The 21,626-nt window shown below is 38.4% G+C and overlaps 2 protein-coding genes across 2 annotated transcripts in view; one reads left to right on the top strand and one right to left on the bottom strand.

The window, feature by feature from the left end:
* The window catches only part of side-II (sidestep II transmembrane protein), a 401,395-nt gene that overhangs the window by 286,952 nt on the left and 92,817 nt on the right, over positions 1-21,626 (top strand). The window lies entirely within an intron of this gene.
* Positions 830-2,728, bottom strand: LOC141426286 (uncharacterized). Its single transcript, XM_074085135.1, has 3 exons — positions 2,258-2,728; positions 1,497-1,725; positions 830-1,411 (listed from the first exon to the last, which is right to left on the bottom strand). The coding sequence occupies exons 1-3, from the start codon at positions 2,430-2,432 to the stop codon at positions 853-855; spliced, it is 963 nt and encodes a 320-aa protein (XP_073941236.1). The 5' UTR covers positions 2,433-2,728; the 3' UTR covers positions 830-852.

Here is a 21,626-nt window from a genome sequence, read left to right as displayed (position 1 = left end):
TGACCCGGGACTATTGTAGCTGGGGGATATTGTATCTGAACCGTCTGATGGCGTCCTTACGACGCCATTTTCTTCTCGGCCATTTTACGTTGTGTTCGTCAGAAGACTATCTTCATACAACACACATGAACATGGCGAGCATGGCGTCGTATGGACGCCATTATACGGCTCAGATACAATATCCCCCCGGCTACAATAGCAGAGGGTTACCATTATAATATAAATAAAACTATACAAAAAACGGCTAGACGGACTTTGATGAAATTTGGCATGTAGATAGCTGAACATCTGGAATAACACATAGGCTACTTTTTATCCCGTTATTCCACGAGATTGGGATAAAATCTCGAAATAACAACCGCTGGAGTCATGAAATTTGGCATGGTTGTTTTTAATATAACGTCAATGAAAACCACGATGTAATTTTTGGGAATTCACATGGGAATTTTATATGTCACTTCTTGATGCTAGAATAGCTGGACGGACTTGGATTAAATTAGGTAAGTATGTAGATGGTATGGAAACACATAGGCTACTTTTATCCCAATATTGATTGATATTGATTGTTCAAATTTTAACTGCATTCTTAAGCATAATTTAGTACATTTTTGGACTCAAAAATCAATAGGTTTATAGCAAATTGGCTTTCTGTATATGGTATATACCGCATCCTGACATTCAGGACGGCTGGTGTATTTCCACATTTTAATAACTTTATGTACGGACTGCTACAATTACTCTTAAAATAGAAACTAAATAGTACATTTTGAGTATTTTTTTAGAATAGATGTTTCTTTGATATTTATAATGGTACACCGTCATTCTGACTTTCACGGATAATTTTAAACAGATTTATTCAGTATCGTAATGATCACTATCTGAAGTGTCGCCTGTGACATTTATTACGAAGGGCTGTATTCCAGCGTCACTCGCCACGTCCATGATCCCATCCAGCTTCTTCATCTGCTCTTCTTCCTTTAGAACGTGACTGACGCATTTCGCCCATTCTTCTGCTCCGATCCTCGCCAACCCTTCTTTCAGTAATATTTTGATTTCTGCCATTGTGAAAGTTTTGTTTTTTCTTCCAACAAAAGATTTAACTTGTGCCCATATGAGTTCAATAGGATTAAGTTCGCAATGGTAGGGAGGAAGGCGAAGCACAGTTACTCCCTTTGATGCAGCGTAATCGTCCACATATTTAGTTTTATATTTCTCCTTATCGAACTTTGAGAGTAGCTGCGCCTTAATTTCTTTTGTTTCAAAAGCTATATTTTTGCTTTGTAGCCATGCCTGTATAGCGTCCTTCCTCCAGCTCATGTTAGGCACATTTTCGAGTTGGCGAGAATGGTATGGGGCATTATCCATCACCACAACAGACCCTGGCTGAATCTTGTCCAAAATACGTTCAAACCTGTAATTATAACTGGATATTATACTCATGTTTTAATAGAATCCACTGTATAATTAAATGACAGATAATTTCCTTCAACACTCACCATTTTTCAAAATTATGAGCGTCCATTTCTCCATGGTAATCACCTTCCGTTTTTTTTGCCTCGAAGATCCATTCTCCTCCTTCGACAAATCCATCTTCGTTACCAACATGGGTAATAATTAGTCTTCTCCCTTTTTGAGGATTTTTCAATCCGCTTGAGAGGCCGCGTAAAAATGCTTGTTTACTACTTTTTATATCATTGTCCATCCAGACATAATTGCAGGTATGCCCTAATTAACAAAATGAAAAATGTTTTTCATTGCAAGAAAACTATGATTCCCTTGTTCAAAAGTCAAGGGAATAAGAACCAGGGAAATAAGAACAAGTGTCACTTGTCGATTCTGCCGAAACTGTTATTATAAGAATTACCATAAACTCAACACATATAGGCATTTATGAAGTTTTCTTTTTACTAAGCACTGTGTACCAATCGCGGGGATAAAATCTAAATATATAAAAGGCAAACCGTGATCCGTATGGTGTTAAAGACTTAAAATGGGGGAGGGGGTTTTTCATACAATATAATTATATGATATATTTTTACAGTTATTTATAATCTTAAATAAAAAAGAGATCGTGCCCTAGTGAGATCTAGTGCTAATGTAATGTCTAATAAATAGTATGGATGGTCAATTATTTTAATTTTGCAGGATCTTTTTCCTTCCAGAAGGTGTAAATTGAGTATTTCAAAAATCATCCAGTAGTCAATGAAAGTATATAAACATACCTTAGGAGTCTAAATAGATTAAAAATAAAACTAACCAGCATTAAGCCATGTTTCATCCAGATAATATATCTTTTTTTTCAGCCTTCTGTATTCGGCTATCCTCATCAAATAGTTTACCCTCAGAATTTGCAGGTCAGGTCTATCCAATAAAATACTTTTTCTTGATCTTTTTGAAAAAGAAAAGTTCAGTTTCTTAAGAATTCTGTACATCGTAGTCCATGAAAATGTAGGCAGACTGTCGTCGTCATTGACCGCTGCCGTGATTTTCGCAACCGTCGGCAATTCACCATTGAAGTAAAACTGATGAACTTTTCTGCGTATTGCAGACAAAACAAATTCATCCAGGTTAGCAATTATTGCTCGATTTGGAGGTTTTTCCTAGAAACATCGACGGAAGTTAGTCACTTAATTACACTAGTCCTAAAACAAATAATCAATAGCATACCTAGTCAAAGGCAATTATAAAAAAGATTACAAATATATCATTACAATAAGGTATAGTTAAAACAAAGTTCTTACCCACGTCTGTATGCCATTGTCTCAAAACTACTGAACAGATTTTCACGCGGTTTTCACCAATAAATAGAGTGATTCATACCTATGCTATATGTTTTGCCTCTTGTTCTTAGAGGAGGCCTGTGCCCAGCAGTGGGAAGTATATAGGCTGGGATGATGATGATGATGATATGCTTTGCTACCCGTGCAAAACTATGGCGAGTCGCTAGTAAATATAAAAGGTTTATATTTTATTTACATACTTTTGGCTGTATTTCTTGATTTTCATGATATTTTTTCATAACACCACGTACTACATTCTGAGAGACGTCCATGATTTCCGAAGTCGTTTTATAAATTTCCATTTTGAATGGGTATGTAGGCGTGTTTTTTTCCAAATAATTGTAAATATTCACTAGAATTTTTCTTTCGTTCACAGTTAATTGGTGTTTGACCACTTTAGCCTTTTTGGTCGGCGGGGTAATCCCCGACGGACCAGGCTGCAGTTCGCTCATTATAATCTTAAAAATCCAATCGTAACCAATAACAAATTCCGTGATGCCGTGCAAAGGTTGTCGTTCCAAGAAAAATAGTTCCAAATCGTTAAGCAAATCGAAGTCCAGAAATAAAGAAAAAATGTCGTCTATTAAGGTCTCACCGAAACAGAAAAATCCACTAACGCACAGAACTCACCAGCACTCACCCAGGACAGTGAATGAAGAGTTTTGAGATTGAGAGGCAAGAAATGCCAATGTCAAATTTTTAAATCTATGGCTAGTTTTAGAAAGAAGGGAATAAGTATTTTCTTTTATGTAAATCATTTTAAAGTTCACTATTATAATAGCTAGTATTATAATTCCGCCCGCGACTTCAGTGGCATTGAATTGATTTTTCGCGTGAGACACAATAATTTCCAGCATAAAAGTAGCATTGAGGGTTGCCTTCGATTTTCCTAGGATCCCATTCGTCAGCTCCTGACTTGGTGACAATGGGACCACATGGCGTATATAGAGGGGGACCGGGTGGGCTATGCCCACCCCAGTGTGGTCTTGTGCCCACCCCAGGTAAAATTATCGCGTATCAAAGACACAAAAAAATATATTAAATAAAAAAAGTAAAAAACCCGACTGCCTTAAAAACTAAAAGGAAGAAAATAAGTCTAGTGGTCTAGAACTCCGTCAAGTGGCTTATTTAAAGTTCAACAGTCGGGACCCATTCAAATCGTGACCAGCTCAAAAGTTCTTGGTAATGGGTCCCGACTGTTGAACTGTAAATTAGCTACTTGACAGAGTTCTAGACCACAGACTTATGTATGTAAACTCTTTATTGTACAAAATAAGTAAACAAACTTATTTTCTGCCTCTTAGTTTTTAAGGCAGTCAGATTTTTTTTAATTAATTTTTTATTTTGTTCTTTTTTATATTTCTGTGAAAGTGATAGATTAAAAGTACCTACTATATCCCATATATATTTAGAATGGGCTTATTAATAAATAATAATTCACTTATATTTTTTGGCGAATTTTTCCTCAAGTTTATGATCTTTTCTAGAATTGAAAGGGTCAGTCAAAATATTTATTAATTTAGAAGAGGTATTTTAAATTTACATAAGACAGGGAAATGAGAGTAGACACAGGGAAGTCAAAATGATTTTTTGGTCCAAGAATGGACTCCACAGTGGATGTGATATTAGTAAATAGAAAAAATATATGAAAAATAGAAATCTACATAATTTGTACTAAAATACTATTTTATCGTCCAACTAGTGTTTACCCGCGGCTTCGCACACGTAAATCATTAGGTCCAGCAGATGAAATACCGGGATTTTTAAAAATTCCCGTGGGAATTCCCGAAAATTAAATCGTTGTTTTCATTGACATTACATTAAAACAATCATGGTCAAATTTCATGACTAAGCCCAGCGGTTATGAGTTCGAAATTTTATCCCTATCTTGTGGGAATATCGGAATAAAAAGTAGCCCATGTGTTATTCCAGAAGTCCAGCTACCTACATACTAAATTTCATGGCTCTTAGCCCAGCGGTTGTTATTTCAAGATTTTATCCCTAGTCTTAGTATCCCATGGGAATATCGGGTCAAAAAGTCGCCTATGTGTTATTCCAGACGTCCAACTACCTACATACCAAATTTCATGACTCTAAGCTCAGCGGTTGTTATTTCAAGATTTTATCCCTATCCCATGGGAATATCGGGATAAAAAGTATCCTATGTTGTAATCCAGGTTATCTAACTTTTCGCCAAATTTCATCCAAATCCGTCCAGCCGTTTCAGCGTGAAGAAGTAACAAACATACTCACTCACAAGCTTTCACATTTATAATATTAGTAGGATTAGTAGGATATAGTAGGAAGTAGGAATAGTAGGATAGGATTAGAAACCTTTATAAACCTTCATTAAATAGTGTAACTTAACACAAATAATTAATATTACGAATAAGTTAATAGGTATGCTTATGAATACGCTCTACGACCTGAACCAATAAAATTCCCCAATTTGCAGAGCCAGCCATAATTATCGGTAGGTAAGGTTGGTTCAGTCAAATAATTAATCTTGTAGGTACAGCACTAAATTTCCAGAGACAAGACCGACTATAGACCAACTTCAGTGAGGAAAAAATTATCATGTCAATTTGACAAATATAACGGATTTTCGTCTTCCAACTAATTATATAAAATAAACATATTTACACGATTATTTCATGATAAAATGATTGTTAAAAACAGTGGTGAGTTCATTGAGATGTGAATATGATCGGGATTGGCATTCAAATGTAAGTAACTACGGAGTAATCGTGAAAAATTGCTTTGTTTACACGATTGATTTTTTCCATTGAATAGTATTATACGTAAAAATCTTTAAATTTCTCTTTTATTTCTTAAAGCCCACAATTTACACCGCAAACGGAACGGACTCCGTTGGATTCAATTTAACGTACAGTCTAGTGCAAAAATAAGTGTCTATTCAAAACACTCAAAAATATGTTACTACGGCCTTATTGCGTCGGAATAAGAGTCTGTGGTACTTTTTTTTTAAACTTTGAATAACTTAATATTTTTGTACTTGACTGTACAACGATCGACTGCATGTACTGATTTGCCGAAGGAAACCTTCCAAAATTTCGAATTTTTTTGATATGGGATAATTTCAGAAACTTCTCACAATTTTGTATGGGGATAATTTATACATGGGGATAGAAATGTAAATTTAGAATTTTCCGTTTCTAAAATTTAAATTTCCTATATTTTTTGTGGAAATTTCCAGAAATTTCTGAGAACTTTCCCAACTTTTTGTAAATTTTCTGCAACTTGCACATCATGAAAAAACTTACATAGAACCTGTATTAAGTTGATCGATGTTAATTGAACCAAGTCATTAATAACTTAATAAGTCCGCTCCGTTCGCGGTGGAAATAGTGCTTTACGTTTTGTCTGGCCTCAAATAAAAACTTTCAATATTTTTGTATGATTGAAAGGTTTGTTTAAGCACGCAAGGAAAATGACGAAGCTCTTCGAGCCCGTTTGAGGACGCGATCTGAATTCGCTTAACTCTTATTTTGTATCTAAAAACTCACTCACCGGGATGAGTTGCACTTTCCGGGACAAACGGACCATCGAGGAAAGTTGTTTCTTTATTTTAAAAGATATCGGCCCAGTTATTTGCTCGGAAAACAGAGGGGATGTAACTTGTTTTACCTTTCATATGGCATTTTTATAGTAAATTATTTATTTACACAACCTATCATGAAACGCCGCCATTTCATGATTTGACCAATTTAAGCAGATCATGAAATTCCTAGGCATATCATGAAACGCCGCCATATCGGTTCTGGCACTTCGCCGGCCGCTACCGCGGCACGCTCGCTTCGCTCGCTCAACCCATGCGTTGTGGTCACAATTCATACTAACCACTCTTCGCTCGTCGTACTTATTTTTTTCTTATTTTTCCTTTTTTTTTGATGAGGAGAATCTGGCAAAAAATTAAGATATTTTTTGATTAGTTTATATTGGTTCACCGTCCCAGGCTATATGCCCCACTGGTGTGTACTGGCCTCAGAATAAGAGTCCTTGAGCCATAATTCCCACGCGAGCCCACTGCAGATTGGAAATTCACGCACACCTTGGAATTGCTTCGCAGGTTCGCGCAAGTTTCCTCACGAAGCTCGTGTAAAATCAAATGAAATATCGCGCATTCGAAAAATTCAGAGATGCGAACGCACAATTCTCTGCTTGATAATATGCCATAGGTTAAACCACTAGACCACCACGGCTGTTACTCTCTCAAACTCTTTAATTATGAAACAACAATAAGCTTAGCTTGCCCATTGTCTTTACAATGAAGTTTTAAATTGAGCTCAACATAAACCCCTTCGAGTTCTTTAGCAAAGAATAGACCCCGAGTCCCGAGCGGCGCGCGGAGGACGGCAACAATGCGCAGTGACAGCCTCCGCCAGAACATTTGGAATGTCGCATGTCTGTATTGAGTACAGCGTTCGCAAATAAACTCTCATTTCATCCAGAAACCGTTAGGAGCTTGAATAAAACTTAACTACCATTAAAGTTTACGATTATAACAAAAATACACGCTATATAGAAAGATATACAAGATGCTAATCAAATAACTGGAAATCTAGTAGTTTTTTTTTCAGAATCAAGAGTAGAATCGATTATTAATACATTTTGAAGCAGGTTGTGTGTGTTTTCACAAGCTTTTCTACAATAAAATTAAATAAGCTAAAAGTATAATAAATCTAAAAATGGACCCGGCGGCATGGTACCAAAGATGCGGGCAGCATTTCCCCGTTGGATCACAAGATTGATGCGTTGAGCTCCTGTGGTATCTCTGAGTCTCTTTGATAGATCTTTGAAGAGACTCAGAGCGCCAGGGCCCCACGGACCAAGGGTCACGACGCCGAAAGCTACAAAATCATATTCGGCACCGACACTGTATTTTCCTGTTTCAGCATTTCTGCTGCTGCTGCTGCCTGATGCTTCGGTGAAGATAAGACGGGGCCAGTGTCAAAACAAGTTGCGGCATAAAACATAGATCGTCCTCGTCAAACTGAACAGTATTAGTTCAGCGACTTTAAATAATGGAGTCTGAATTTTCCTTTTTTCATACAAATTAAATTCTGCTAAATAATGTGAACGCCATCCTAGAACACAACTGACGTCGCCTGTCACGCTACGAACATCAAACATTTTGCTTTACATTGCTTCTTCGTATAAACTTAAAAGTGTAATATAAATTAAAAAACTAATTATTTTTAAAAATCGCTGAACTAATGTTGTTCAGTTTGACGAGTATGATCTGTTTACATTTTTTGCTCGTATTACAGGCCACACCCGGTATTTCACCTCTAAAAACTGTTTAATGGACTTTTCCAAACCCAATATAACAAAACTAACATCTGTTCGGGGCGCAGCTTGTTTTTCATTAGCATATCTTAAATAAGGTGGTTGTAACGCCTGAGTAATCACTACTCAGCATCTTCCATATTTGCCGAAGCTCTCGAGCCGATTAAATATTCATTAATTGACGGCAATAGACTCGTGCGTGTTCAGCTGCTATATCCCGCATATATTCCGCCAATAAACTAAGCTAGCAACATAATAAAGGTAACCCGGGCGATAAATCAGCAAGACAAACGGAGACGCGCTCCCTATGGAAAGACAATACCATCTATTCTGGTTGCAGTGTGCTCGTAGTCGGGTGCGGCTCGTCTGTGATCGCCCTTAGACAATTTGTTGGACGTTGGTTTCGATAATTGGGATTCTGGCTCGGGTATTCACCTGCCTGAATTTATATATAGAGGCTTGATAGTGCTGTTGATCGAAAGTCAAATGTCAATAGTCTATTGCTAGCTGTTAGATAGCAAGAAGATGGATATTATACAGTGTGTTACCGGCAGCGGGGCTTTTTTTAAGGAAGATTAAGGTAACTGAACTAAAATTCTGACTTTGTTAACTTTCTAACAAAATTATAATTGCCAGCAATGAACAGCAAAGTAAATTGACAAGAAAGTGTAAGTGACAGCCGACAGATACTTTGATTATTACAGGGGGCCTACCACGCTCTCTTAATACGATTCAGTTTAGGCTCTAAACTGAACGGCATCGCTATTTCGTACCACGACGTTACTTTTGCGATTCAGTTCAAGCACGGATCAGCGACAGCGATACAGACATTTTCATTCACTCACTTCAAGCGGTTTTCGTACCATGACGCTTAACTTGAGTGAGAATTGAATCGCTTCAGTGTCAAATTTAGCGATTCAGTATAAGTAACTAATTCTGTCAATTCTTTTGGAATTTTAAGTGTTTTACTTGGAATATTTTTCAATTTCAAGAACTTTTAAACTTTTATTCAAGTTTTATAACTTTTCATAGGTATTCACGACATTGTGCTTCTTAACTCCTCATTGATAAAACTATTTTTTCAGTGAGAAAAGAGACTCGTGGATTAGTGACAGCGTAAACATTTTATTTGTAATCAACACAACGGTTGCTAAGAACACGGAATGACATAGAGTTATGGTTTTCCAAAATAAAGAGGTTTTAGTATACAATATTTGGTTTGCATATAGCGGCATCCCTTTCGCGACTTAGCGTTTCAGTTTCGGACCAGAGACAATATCGGTCTTTCATTCACTTGTAAACCATTGAGACTCAGCTCTGAGAAATAAACGTCGACGTAAATTTCGACGATTCAATTTAGGTGCCTAAATTGAACTGCTCTGCGTTTGTATTGTTTATGAAAAGATCATGGTAGGCCCCTGGTCAATTTACTTTGCTGTACATTGCTGGCAATTAAAATTTTGTTAGAAAGTTAACAGTCTGAATTTAAGTTTATTAATGTCATGGTTGAGTTACAGAAATACGTTACTTTAACCTCCCTTAAAAATGACCTGGCTGCCGGTAACACACGTAGATAGCGCAAATCGAAGCAATACATTAGTTTAGTTCACAATACAATAGCAAAATGACATCGTCTCAAACAGAGTAACAGGTGTTTCTGGTGTATTAAAATGCCCAAGTGACCTCTTTCTAGCGATGCAAGCTTACTAACCAACTCACAACTGATATCCTCACACACTTGTAACATGCTTTTGTTACAGAATTCATCCTTTTCACACTTTATACGTTAAACAAGGACGTGCGCTACGAGTCACGTAGCCCAGACCTGCAGTACTGGCACGGCGCCAAGCAGCTAATACATTTTCCTACACCTCAGTTTCCCTCGCTGCATCCCTTTCATACTGGAGTTGTTAGAAAGAGACGCAAGCGAAGAATCATAAATCTTAAAGGAATTCGCGAGCCATTAGGGCATGCCAGGGTGACAGTTTGATGGTCAAAGCCAAAGGTACGACCCTGTAATCAACTAGCAAATCGTTCACGTTTTGCTTGTGAAGTTTACTTTCACATTATAAACCTTAAATCGTAACACCAACGACGATGGAATGGAGCTCAATACTAGCTTAGAGCATTTGCATAGCACGTTTTATAAACTAATTAATTATTATAGGTTATTTTTTTATCCCAGGATACTAACCAATTGATAATTGAAAGTCAAATTCCATTTTGGACACACTTAACTTTAAAACTGGTTGTGAAGATATTCAAGCAAAGGTGTGTAACATATTCAAGCGGATCGCATTTGGCTTTGATATTTTATGTGATCTATTTCTCCTGAATTGTCACAAAAGATTGTAAAACACTAGCTGCAACGGGTCGACCACACGAGCACATTCATTAAGTAATTTTGGAAAACAGCTAATATATGTAAGAAAATTGATAGAGACACAAAACATGGTCAGATTATAGTTTTTTCTCATAATCATATAACGAGGAGCCGTTAAAATATGCACAAAGCAAGATTTTATGATTATATATTGAATTACATTTTACTTTAATCGGCACAGCGTCAGAAATTAATTCATTTATATGAACAGAATATCGCAATGGCCCCGCGACCGGCTCGCTTTATAATTGTTTCCTCAAAAAACCTATTGTTTCATTTTTCTCTGCGACAAAGTAACGGTTCTTATTTGAACAAGAAAATTGGAAATAAGTCCGTTCACTCGAATAAATAGTCACAAAGCCGTCTGAAAAAGCACTGAGGAAAAAACCTCCCAGCGTCAGCTGCCATACAATCGTATTTTAAATCTATAAAGGGGAAGCGAATAAAACGAATCTAATTTTAAAAATAAACTTTGTGTCGACATCCTTTCCAATTAATAATTTTATAAATTAAACAACTCTGAAACAGTTATTGTGAATCGAATCGGCGTAATTTAAACGTTGTTTGTTTTGTGTGCGGATTTATTAGTTTGTGTTTGTATGTTTGATAGAAATCTTGCTAGTATATTATCTTTTCATTCCAATTCACTTCCGATTCGCATATTGAATCGTTATTTGTAGGTATCTGAACCGATAAAAAGTATATTATTTTTCTATTTCTGTACATGATACAACACAATATTCATAAGATTATGTAAAAATAGCTATTTTGCTAAGTATACCAAAAAAACAGGAAAGTCTTCTTGTTTTTGTGTCTTAAGAAGAATCCCCTAATTATTTATAATTCTTCACCATGGTGTCAAAGATCTGGGTAAACAGAGTCGGTATTCATTTATCAGGGATAAAAATCCTATGTCCTTTCCCCGGAGTCAAACTATCTGTTTACCACCATATCTTGCTAACCACCGGGTCACATTATGTCCGAAATTCTCTCAGCTTTGCTCATTATTCTCCATTATCTATAAGGTAAGATACTCACGTATCAAAATATTCTTAGGGGCTGTTTCACCATCCATTGATTAGTGTTAACTGACGGTTAGATGTGATGCCGTCTCTATTTGTTTTGTTCGAATAGACGGAGACGGCATCACATTTAACCGTCGATTAACGCTAATCAATGGATGGTGAAACAGTCCCTTAAGATATTCAGGGATACCAGTTCTATTCTTAATTGGACGTCGACAGGATGTTTGTAACCCACAAAATATCAGCGTCTATTTGTTTCAAATAAATCTTTACAGAAATATCTTTTAATTAGGCTCTGCCTTCGACCAATTACCAAGCTTATTAAACAGTAACGACCGCCTCATATTTATTTACGAGAGTTTCTTTATTTATACTTTCATTCGGAGACGAAGCTATAAAGGATATTATAAGTAATAGGGAAGTACATTATATGCTTGGAGACATGCGTAATTGAAACGGAATAATATTATCAATGTTCAGTGCTCTTCTTGCAAAATAAATGTTATGGAATTTCTTTTATATTGGTTTTCCGTGAAAAGTGTATTTCCAATATAATTAATATCAATTGACACTTCTGAAAAAACCGCTTGAAGACACTCGATCACAAACGCGAAATTTTAAGAGAAAGACCCAATCCCTCCTATGCAGTACTTACATACAATTTACAAACCAACTATGTATATTAATATGCACCCTGCGGTAGAGTTTTTAAAACTTAACGCCATACCGTCACTTACAGCTGTTTAAAGCACAGGTTAGGCCGCTTATGGAGCACTGTTCCCATTTCTTGGCTGGAGCACCCCAGTATCAGCTTCTTCCATTTGACCGCATCCAACGTGGGGCTGCTAGATTTGTCGGCAACCGGGAACTCTCTGACCGGCTTGATCCTCTGGCAATGCGGAGGGATGTTGCATCTCTCTTGTAAACCGCATTTAATCATGAGGAGTGTTGCGATGATTCGGATTGTTGCCTGCAGCTAGTTTTCACTACCGTACTTCGCGCAGCCGTCACTCATTTCATCCTCGCCACCTTGATGATTGGCAATCTAGCAACGTCCACTTTAAGCGAAACTTTTTTCCACGCACAACTTAAGTATGGAACCAGCTTCCTGAGACAGTGTTCCCGGAGCGATACAACTTAGGGATCTTTAAAATACGAGCCTATCAATCTCTCAAAGGGCCGGCAACAAACCTGTGATATCCTTCGTGTTGACAGGTGTCCATGGGCGGCGGTGATTGCTTCCCATCAGGTGACACGCATGCTCATTTGTCCCCTCTTATATAAAAAAAAAACTAAGTTCGGTCTAAGACATATATTAGGGCTCACGCTAGGAAATAAGTTACATTGTTTTAGTCAGGGTTGCCGTCATTGAAACCGATGTGGAGGACTATATTAATAGTATATTATACAATCGCAATTAAATACAAGCTGTATTTAGACTCCCAGTAAGGTAGCAATTTTAATAATGAATTCTCATTAAAAATCAGTCTGGTGCTTTTTAGCCGTAAATAATTTGAAACTTACGTTTTCGTACCTTAGAAGCCTAATTTGACGTCTCGCTTACCCAGAATAGCTGATGTAACCGGCGAAATATGACGAGCAGAGCCGACCCCAGCTGAAATAGGATACGGCTAGGCAAATGCTTCGCATAATAAAGTTATTTTTGCTAGCTTTTCATTTCGTATGAATCCCTCAATGCGCAAGACTAATATATAGGTAGGTACCTACTTTGCCGAAATTCAGACAAGTGAAAAATAGAATCTGTAGATTTATTTGACATCTATTTACGGCGGAAAACTTCTATTGTGCCATTTAACAATAATCTTGACTTGGCCTTTCGCTATTTAGAATTTCTCAAAATCGTATTGACTTTCATACCAATTTTATTTTTAATGGTTATTCTATTGATATTCTAAAAAAATATTTAGTGATTTTTTTCCCTTCCATTATGACGATCATTAATTCGTAAGAACAATGCAAATTTCACTTTTATTTCCATATGGTGCTATGGTTCTTAACCTCAGTTATAAAGATGATTCCGTTGAAATTATTAAAATTGTGAAAGCGGTCACCACTTTCCTGAATGCGCTTCCCGGCCGCAACTCGCAATGATGGCTAATTTCCCCCGAGCGCGGCATACATACTTTAATGACATCATACCGGCACGTGTGTAATAAACCACTATTTCTATGCGATGTTTCATGTTGCTGTCAGAAATATAATCCTACTAAATGCGGAACTTTGCTTGTATGCATTTGTTTGTAATATAATTGTTCAGCATGTCTCTGCTGACAGAAATATAATCCCTGAAACTTACGCTCGTATGCATTTGTTGAAATGTTGCAACTAGTAATATAATTGTGTCCTGCCTAACGTTTCTCAAGCTCGCGTCGCGATCTCAATTAAATGACAGTAGTTGTATGGGAAATCTGTCATTTGATTTCGTTCGCGAACACGGCCTCTGAATCCTGGGAATAACACATAGGCTAGTTGTTATCGATATTCCCACAAGATCTGGATGTAAAGTTGTTCGTGAAACTGCCCTTAGATTCAATGGCGTAATTTGGCAAGGATGTTTTTCACGCAATATAAATGAAGACTGCGATGTAATTGTCAACAATTTTCAGAAGTTCAAAACTATTATTTATTATACAGTTTATCGTGAGTTAGGATGTGTTTATGTTCTGCGTAACTAAGGCATACAATACTAGTATTTTTGTGTAATCAAATTTCATAATCAGTTTATATAAATCGTTATCATTATCCATTGATTAATTATTTATTTGAAGTCATCGTCTTTCATATATCACACAGAGAATTTTTAATATCCAATTACTCTACAAAAACGACCCACTGGGCATATATGGGTTAAAGCGATTCTGAAGGAGCCATTTAGTTAATAAGACACATACATTAATTTTTAAGGCACTTCTGTTTGTGCGTTAGTAAATGGATTACAATTTCTAGAATGACTGATGAGAAATAACCTAATGGTCAAAGCGTATAGTCACCAGCGCACCAATATCTGAGACGACGAAGCGTGCGTAAATATCTGGCACAACTATTTTTAGGGACGGTACGACGTGTCAGATATTTTTGCCAGCTCCGCAGTGGCAGATATTAATGCAGGCACGAAGCCGCTGCAAGAACTAGTTTAAGAGCGTTTATACCGGTTGAGCTGGCAACGTTGCATTTTCGTTAATTTTTCTCGATTATTCCATAAAAATTGAATGAAAATTAACAATGTGGTCTGTGGTGGTGTGGTCTAACTCTTCTTAATATATAAGTTAACTAGCTTTTGCCTGCGGCTTCGCCCGCGTGGAATTCGATTATCGCGCGCTGTTCCCTCGGTAACTGTGCATTTTTCCGGGATAAAAAGTAGCCTATGTCATTCTCTGGCCCATAAACTATCTCTGTGCCAAAAATTACGTCGCTCCGTTTCGACGTGAAAGACGGACAAACATACACACAAACATACGAAACACACACTTTCGCATTTATAATATTAAGTATGTATATAAGTATGGATGTATTGTGTCTACTCCGTGATAGACTTTTATATTCTTTAAAAACGAACTAATGTTTATTACTGGTTTTTAAAGAAAATAAAAGTCTACCACGAATAATTATTGGAGTAGACACATTAACTTATATATTAAGAAGAGATCAATCAGACAACATTTTTAATTTTTATTCAATTCATGGAATAATCGAGAAAAACTAACAATAATGCAACGTTGCCAGCTCAGCAGGTATAAACGCTCTTAATACACGAACGAATTTATTGCGTAGCGTCCTAAAAAGTAAACGTTGTCAACAAAACATCTCGCTCGCTCGGCGACCATTCATCAACCTTTCACGTTATTTTTATAAGCGAGTGAGCATCGGAAAGATCATGGAACCGTCAAAGGGGCTGATAGCCGGTCCCCCGCGGCGACGCGTCATATCTGTCGGGGGCCATTAGCGACGACGGAACCCTCGTCACGCGAGCCCCGGGCCCACCGATCCACACAAACAATAACTCGACTTCATTTTAATAGCGATGTTTGTCGATTGTTCCTACAGTTGCTTCCGTCCGGCGGCGTGTTTTATAGTGTGCGCCGAGTTTGTTTTCCCGGAAGGTCCGTGTGTTACACGACTACCCGAAAATAATCGGACCGGTTTGAGTCAAACTCGCGTGTAGAACGATAAAATACATCAATAAGTAATTTTTAACACGCTTATAATGAGGTTCACCTGTAGCTGAGGGTTGCTGGCACTAGGCATGGTTTGCCCGGTGTACAAATATAATCTTGGATTAGGCTGAAGACGAAAGTCAATCAGTGCGTCCTACCCACATATTACGTGGTCAGTATTCACAAAAATCCGCACAAAGGGCTTGCTCGTTTCTCTTCGAATTCAACAACCGACACAGCTAAAGAGTGGAATTCCCTGCAAACTGTGGCAGTGGGCCGGCCATATCAGTCGAAGAACTGATAACCGCTGGGGCAAACGAGTTCTTGAGTGGAGACCGCGAATCGGCAAGCGTGGCGTAGGACGTCAGACTAGGTGGAGCGATGATCTTCGCAGGTTAGCTGGCCTGGATGAGACTCGAGGATCGTGCTCAGTGGCGTGCAACTGGAGAGGCCTATGTCCAGCAGTGGACTAAGATAGCCGATATATGATATATGACAAATATAATCTTAGATTATATTATAAAGTTTTAAACTTTCGTGATTTTCACTCATAGTTAAAATATCACGAACGAAATAATAATGTATGTGGTTGAAACGTCGAGGTAAATATTACTCGTGTGTTTTAGCTTGATAAGTCCCGATCGTGGTATTTTGACCATAATGTTGGATTGTGGGTAATCTAGAGGTTACGATTAAAATGTATCAATTTCACCGACCCTCCCCTAACTATGTAGGTAAGTACCCACTGTAAGTATATAACCTTTATGTAACGGACATCTTTGGATTTGATTTTCACCCACATCCTATTGTGGTATTGATACAAACCTTGGCAACTACAATTTTGATGACAGTGTTATAATAATCCATACTAATATTATAAATGCGAAAGTGTGTTTGTCCGTCTTTCACGCCGTAACGGAGCGACGGATCGACGTGATTTTTGGCATAGAGATAGTTTATGGGCCCGAGAGTGACATAGGCTACTTTTTATTCCGGAAAAATGCACAGTTCCCGAGGGAACAGCGCGCGATAACCGAATACCACGCGGGCAGAGCCGCGGGCAAAAGCTAGTGTTACCATAAAGCTGATCTGATGATAGAATCGGAAGCAGGCACTGGAACTCCAAGACAGAAAGATTACCGTATTTTGGCTTGTTAGAGTACACTGAGGATGTACTTTGGCCAAAAACGATACCCAGGGTCTGATAATGAAGCAGTCATTTTAAAACTATAATGTAGTAATTATAATATTCACAATAAAAGGTAAAAAATTAAATAAGCTAAAACTATAATAAATCTAAAAATGGACCCTGCGGTATGGTAACAAAGATGATTTTAAAAAATACATGATTACTACATGATTTAAAAAAAATATAAGTTGAATTCACACACAAATGGATGTATGAAAAAGTAAGTACAGTCACCAGCACCAATATCTGACACAACACAACAAGCGCACAAAAATATCTGATACGACTCTATTTCTTGGGCCGGAAGAACGTGTCAGATATTTTTGCAGGCTCCGCTGTGACAGATATTAATGCTGGTGACTGTACCTACGATGTTTGTTTGACTTTTTAGTTTACAAATTTTTTACTATCATTTATAGTAAGTAGATATAAAAAGATATTGAAAATATAAAGTATTTAAAAAGAAAAAAAACCTATAATTGTGTACTTTTTAATAGGGCATCATATTTAAATCACACGTTTCTTGAACGTTTTCCCGTTAATTACTATCTAGTAAAGAACTATTTTATCTCTCGCTTCTTCTCACTCATCTCTCCTTCTACTTAAAAAAATAGTGTTTTCATGGATAAAGAGGATAGTCTTTATCCTATAAAATTGCTTGGTTCTCTCGGGACAGCGACAAAGAAAAGATTCAGTAAAATCCTCTAAAGATTACTTCTTGTGGTAAATCGAATTACATCAAAGCTTAGGTACATTATAATAATGTAGTTTCATCGGATATCTACCGAGCCCCAGCCGTGCAATATACATCAGCAAGTAACATAACGCATTGTTGTGTTCAATGACCCTTTGTCTTACACGCACATTGTGGACATGACGCCATTGGCCCGGGTCAGTATTGCACACAATATCGCACCTGGCGAAGCGGTCTGCGTGCAGTTCGATCGATACCGAATCGGCTTAGTTCCACACAATTGGAGACCTAGTCTAATTCAGGGCTGCCTAACCTCATGCCTACCAAAGGTAGTTTTTTGGAATATTATTCGAAAGTTTCAAATTATATTGCTTAGAGCTTAAGATGTTCAGGGAAAACAGAGGAAAAAATCTCCGGCTTTTCCTACTAATTCTTCACTCTGTACTTTACAAAAGACCACAGTGTCCAATTATAATTATTTCTTATGTCCTTCCCAAAGGAAGGATGTAGCACGAGGCTAAAGCCAGATTTTGGCTATACAAGTCATCATCCGGAGATTTTATTAGTAAAGATACGTCACATGCTCGCAAAACATCCGAAAAACATGCTCCGAACGCGACAGCAGCAAACACGATACGCTTTACCAGTCCTTTTCGCTTTCATTGTGTAAAGCATAGACGATTGTCATTGCCTTCGACATCACATGAGGCTACAGACTGATTTGGTGCTTTTCTACACTTAATTTTCGTTGCGCTAATACCATATTTTAGACATAGCCTGAAGAATTGCGAAACTAAAGTGGCAGTGGGCGGGGCACATTGCTCGCAGGACTGATGGCCGATGTGGTCAGAAGGTTCTCGAATGGCGTCCGCGGACCGGGAGATGAGCTGTCGGTAGGCCTCCAACAAGATGGAGCGACAACTTCGGGATCGCGGTGGATGCGGAAAGCACAAGACCGGTCTGAGAGGTCTGGAGAGCCTTGGGGGAGGTCTATGTCCAGCAGTGGACGTTTTTCGGCTGACATGATGATGATGATGATGATGATGAATACCATTATTAAAAAGCCGTGGTGGCCCAATGGGTTGAACTATGGCCTCTCAACCAGTGTATTGTGAGTTCAAAGCCGCGCTTATCACATCTCTGAGTTTTTCAAAATTCTAATATAAAATTCTGAAATAAAATATTATTGTAAGTTTTTTTTAATTTTGTTTCTGCAGCCATCCAACTTGTGTTGACCGTTTCATACAATTTAACGCTACTAATCCTGAGTTACCAGTTAACTTGGAGTTAAATAGTAAACCCTAGACTACGTAAGCATCCTTTAATAATTAGTTTATACGCAGGATTCTATCTAGTGTGGTCAGCCCTGCTCGACTTAATTAAATACGATGTTTCACATAAATTATTTGCCTCCAAATGAGTAAGTATTACAGTTTAGACCACTTTGCTTTGTGCGATAGAATCTGGAGTAAGAAAAGACGCCGAAAACCGTCACTGATACAACTTAAATAAATGGAAGCAATTTTAAGAAACAATTGCGCGGACCACATCGCTCGAAGAACAGATTACAGTTGAGGAGAAATGTACTCCTATGCCTATTCTGGCCTGTCCCACGAGGTGGACCAACGACATCGCGAAAGATGCAATGTCTCTTGAATGTAATCGGTTTAAATTTACGCGCAGCGTTTTACAACATTACTTGTTGTTTACCATTTTGGTATAAAATATTCGCGTGTATTTTGCATATACAAACAAACATGTTATACACATGACATCAGGTCACGGGTTCGATACCCGGTCGGGGCAGATATTTGTATGAAAAAACGAATGTTTGTTCTCGAGTCTTGGATGTTTAATATGTATTTAAATACGGTATCTATCTATTTAAGTATGTTTATCCGTTCTCAAGTATCCATGACATAAACTTCGCTTACTTTGGGACCAGGTCAAATGGTGTCGGTCATCGTTCATACACCATTGCGTCTAACGGCAAAACCTACTATTCACTGACAAAATTGTCCTCCAATGGACAGAGCCGTATTTATTTAAAAAAACAAACAATTGGTGTCAAGTGTCCCGAGGTAATCTATGTTATCTATAGGTATCTAAATACACGCATGTAATATAATATACACTAACAATCTACTATAAATTATACACAGGTAAGGTTGTGGCGCGGCGGGCCCAAGCGGGCCATTCTAATCCATTAGTTGTCTTTATTGGCCCACATCGGCCGCGATGGAGGCTCCATATTTAATCAGTGAGCCACGGGATGCGCTCACTATCGATAGCAGAATATCGGGGCCCTGATGCGTCGGCTGCGGTTTCATATAGGGCTTGGTTTTAGCAATGTGCGGTATACGTTCATTAGCTGATATGTGCGTAGAATGCCTCCGCTGTGAGAATATCCAGTAAAACAAGCCTGATTTTGCGATTTCAAGTAAATTAGAAGACAACAATTGAAAAGAAGCATTTGAAATTGATTTTTAAGGGTTGTTTTAAATGCCAGTTGTATCGTAATGAGGTTTTAGCTACATAACAACGGCCTTGGTTACGAGTAGGTAAGTACTATCAAACCAACTGAATCGTGACCTACTGTGGAAACTTTTCGTAGAAAAATCATAGTGCCATCGCATTCCTTGACAAGGGAATTCATTATGACACTGTGAGAACGTTCTGCGATGGGCGAGGAATCAAATGGTTCGACTATTATACCGGCTTCTATAACATGGCTGAAATTTAGAGGTTATGTTATGGTTATTTTTTTTCTTCTCTTGCACTCCAAAACTTCAATTTTGTTTTGTATTTTGACTACAGAAAGATGTAGGTGTGTTTGTCTGCCTATCTACTAAATAGGATTTACAACGCAAGCCGTGCCTAGTGGTTTGACCAATTGCCTCGCAATCCGAGGGTCGTGGGTTGGAGCCCGGGCTGAGTTCTAAGTTTTTGGGAATGTAGGTATGTGAAAATTAAATTTTCAATTTAAAATGAGATGTACGGTAAAGCAAAAATCGCGAGGAAACATGCACACACCTGCGCATAAATTTAATGTTGTATGTGAAGTTCTCAATCCGCACTGAGCCCACGTGAGAACTACGGTACAAGCTCTATCATCCTGAGGGAAACTCTGTGCTCTGCCGTGCGTCGTATATAGGTCAAGATGAATTTACAATGCTACCGTTTAGATATCCATAAATTATAAATAAATCATCACGTAAGATCCCTAAACCATCAACAGCTGGTTGGCCCAGGCTGCCCCCCCCCCCCTTCTCATTAGCCCCGCCACCTCCCGGTGCACTCGCTTGGTTCATCCTGTTAGGACACTTCACCTTCATGGCTTTATGGTGTCATGTTAGGCTCACTGTGAGATTCACCTAGAGCACGGAAGTAAGATCACGTTCATCACGTTATTAGTTTGAGTTTTTGTTTGGCTGAAAAATGGCTAATTTTCTAGTCCCACCCTCGCCCGTCGATCTCGGATTGAAATATAAAGGTGCGCCTGTCAGCAAGTCAAGTACACTACTCCCCCGAACTGTTCCCCGAATTAAAGGTGCAAAAGGTAGACGTTAGGAATTAGGCCGCCCTCGCGGATGACCCATAAAACTGGTCCAAGAAGCGCCGAGACGAGGGTCAATTTATCGGTTCATCGCGCTCGGCCCGAGCCCGAGGGGACAATTCGTTCCTGTTTTAATTTCCGACTTGGACGAAAAACTACAACCGCTAAAATGTTGCATTCGTCTTCGGGACGTCCGGCGCCTTGTCGCGGGGGAAACGACCCACTTTAGAATGTGAAATACACTAAGTCGGGTGAACGGAGCGAATTTATAGCACGGACGAGAATGTGTCTTGTTTCTTGGGACGGTAAAATGGCGCACGGCCGCGCCACCGGCGGGCCGATGCCATCTCCTTGTTTTTAGTTCCCGCACGCGTGGCAGGAATTCTAATTTGAAGTGACGCCACGCGCCAGGCAAGACTCTGCTCCATATTAGCTCTCCGGGCTCAAATCTAGGGCGGCAATGTTTGGACACAGGCACGTGCGCCGCGCGGGCGAACTTCCCGCGCCGTGTTTT

Source organism: Choristoneura fumiferana, chromosome 3 (genome assembly GCF_025370935.1).
Source record: "Choristoneura fumiferana chromosome 3, NRCan_CFum_1, whole genome shotgun sequence".
Lineage (NCBI taxonomy): Eukaryota > Metazoa > Arthropoda > Insecta > Lepidoptera > Tortricidae > Choristoneura > Choristoneura fumiferana.
The sequence above is the reverse complement of the archived record's forward strand: the minus strand, read 5'-3'. Positions and strand labels throughout refer to the sequence as shown.

What these genes read in the sequence shown, in the direction of transcription:
- LOC141426286 (XM_074085135.1), bottom strand. Translation starts at nt 2,432, where the DNA reads ATGTACAGAATTCTTAAGAAACTGAACTTTTCTTTTTCAAAAAGATCA. An exon ending in TGAAACATGGCTTAATGCTG is followed by an intron (nt 1,726 to 2,257) that starts GTTAGTTTTATT and finishes TTTGTTAATTAG; the next exon opens with GGCATACCTGCAATTATGTC. An exon ending in GCTCATAATTTTGAAAAATG is followed by an intron (nt 1,412 to 1,496) that starts GTGAGTGTTGAA and finishes TTATAATTACAG; the next exon opens with GTTTGAACGTATTTTGGACA.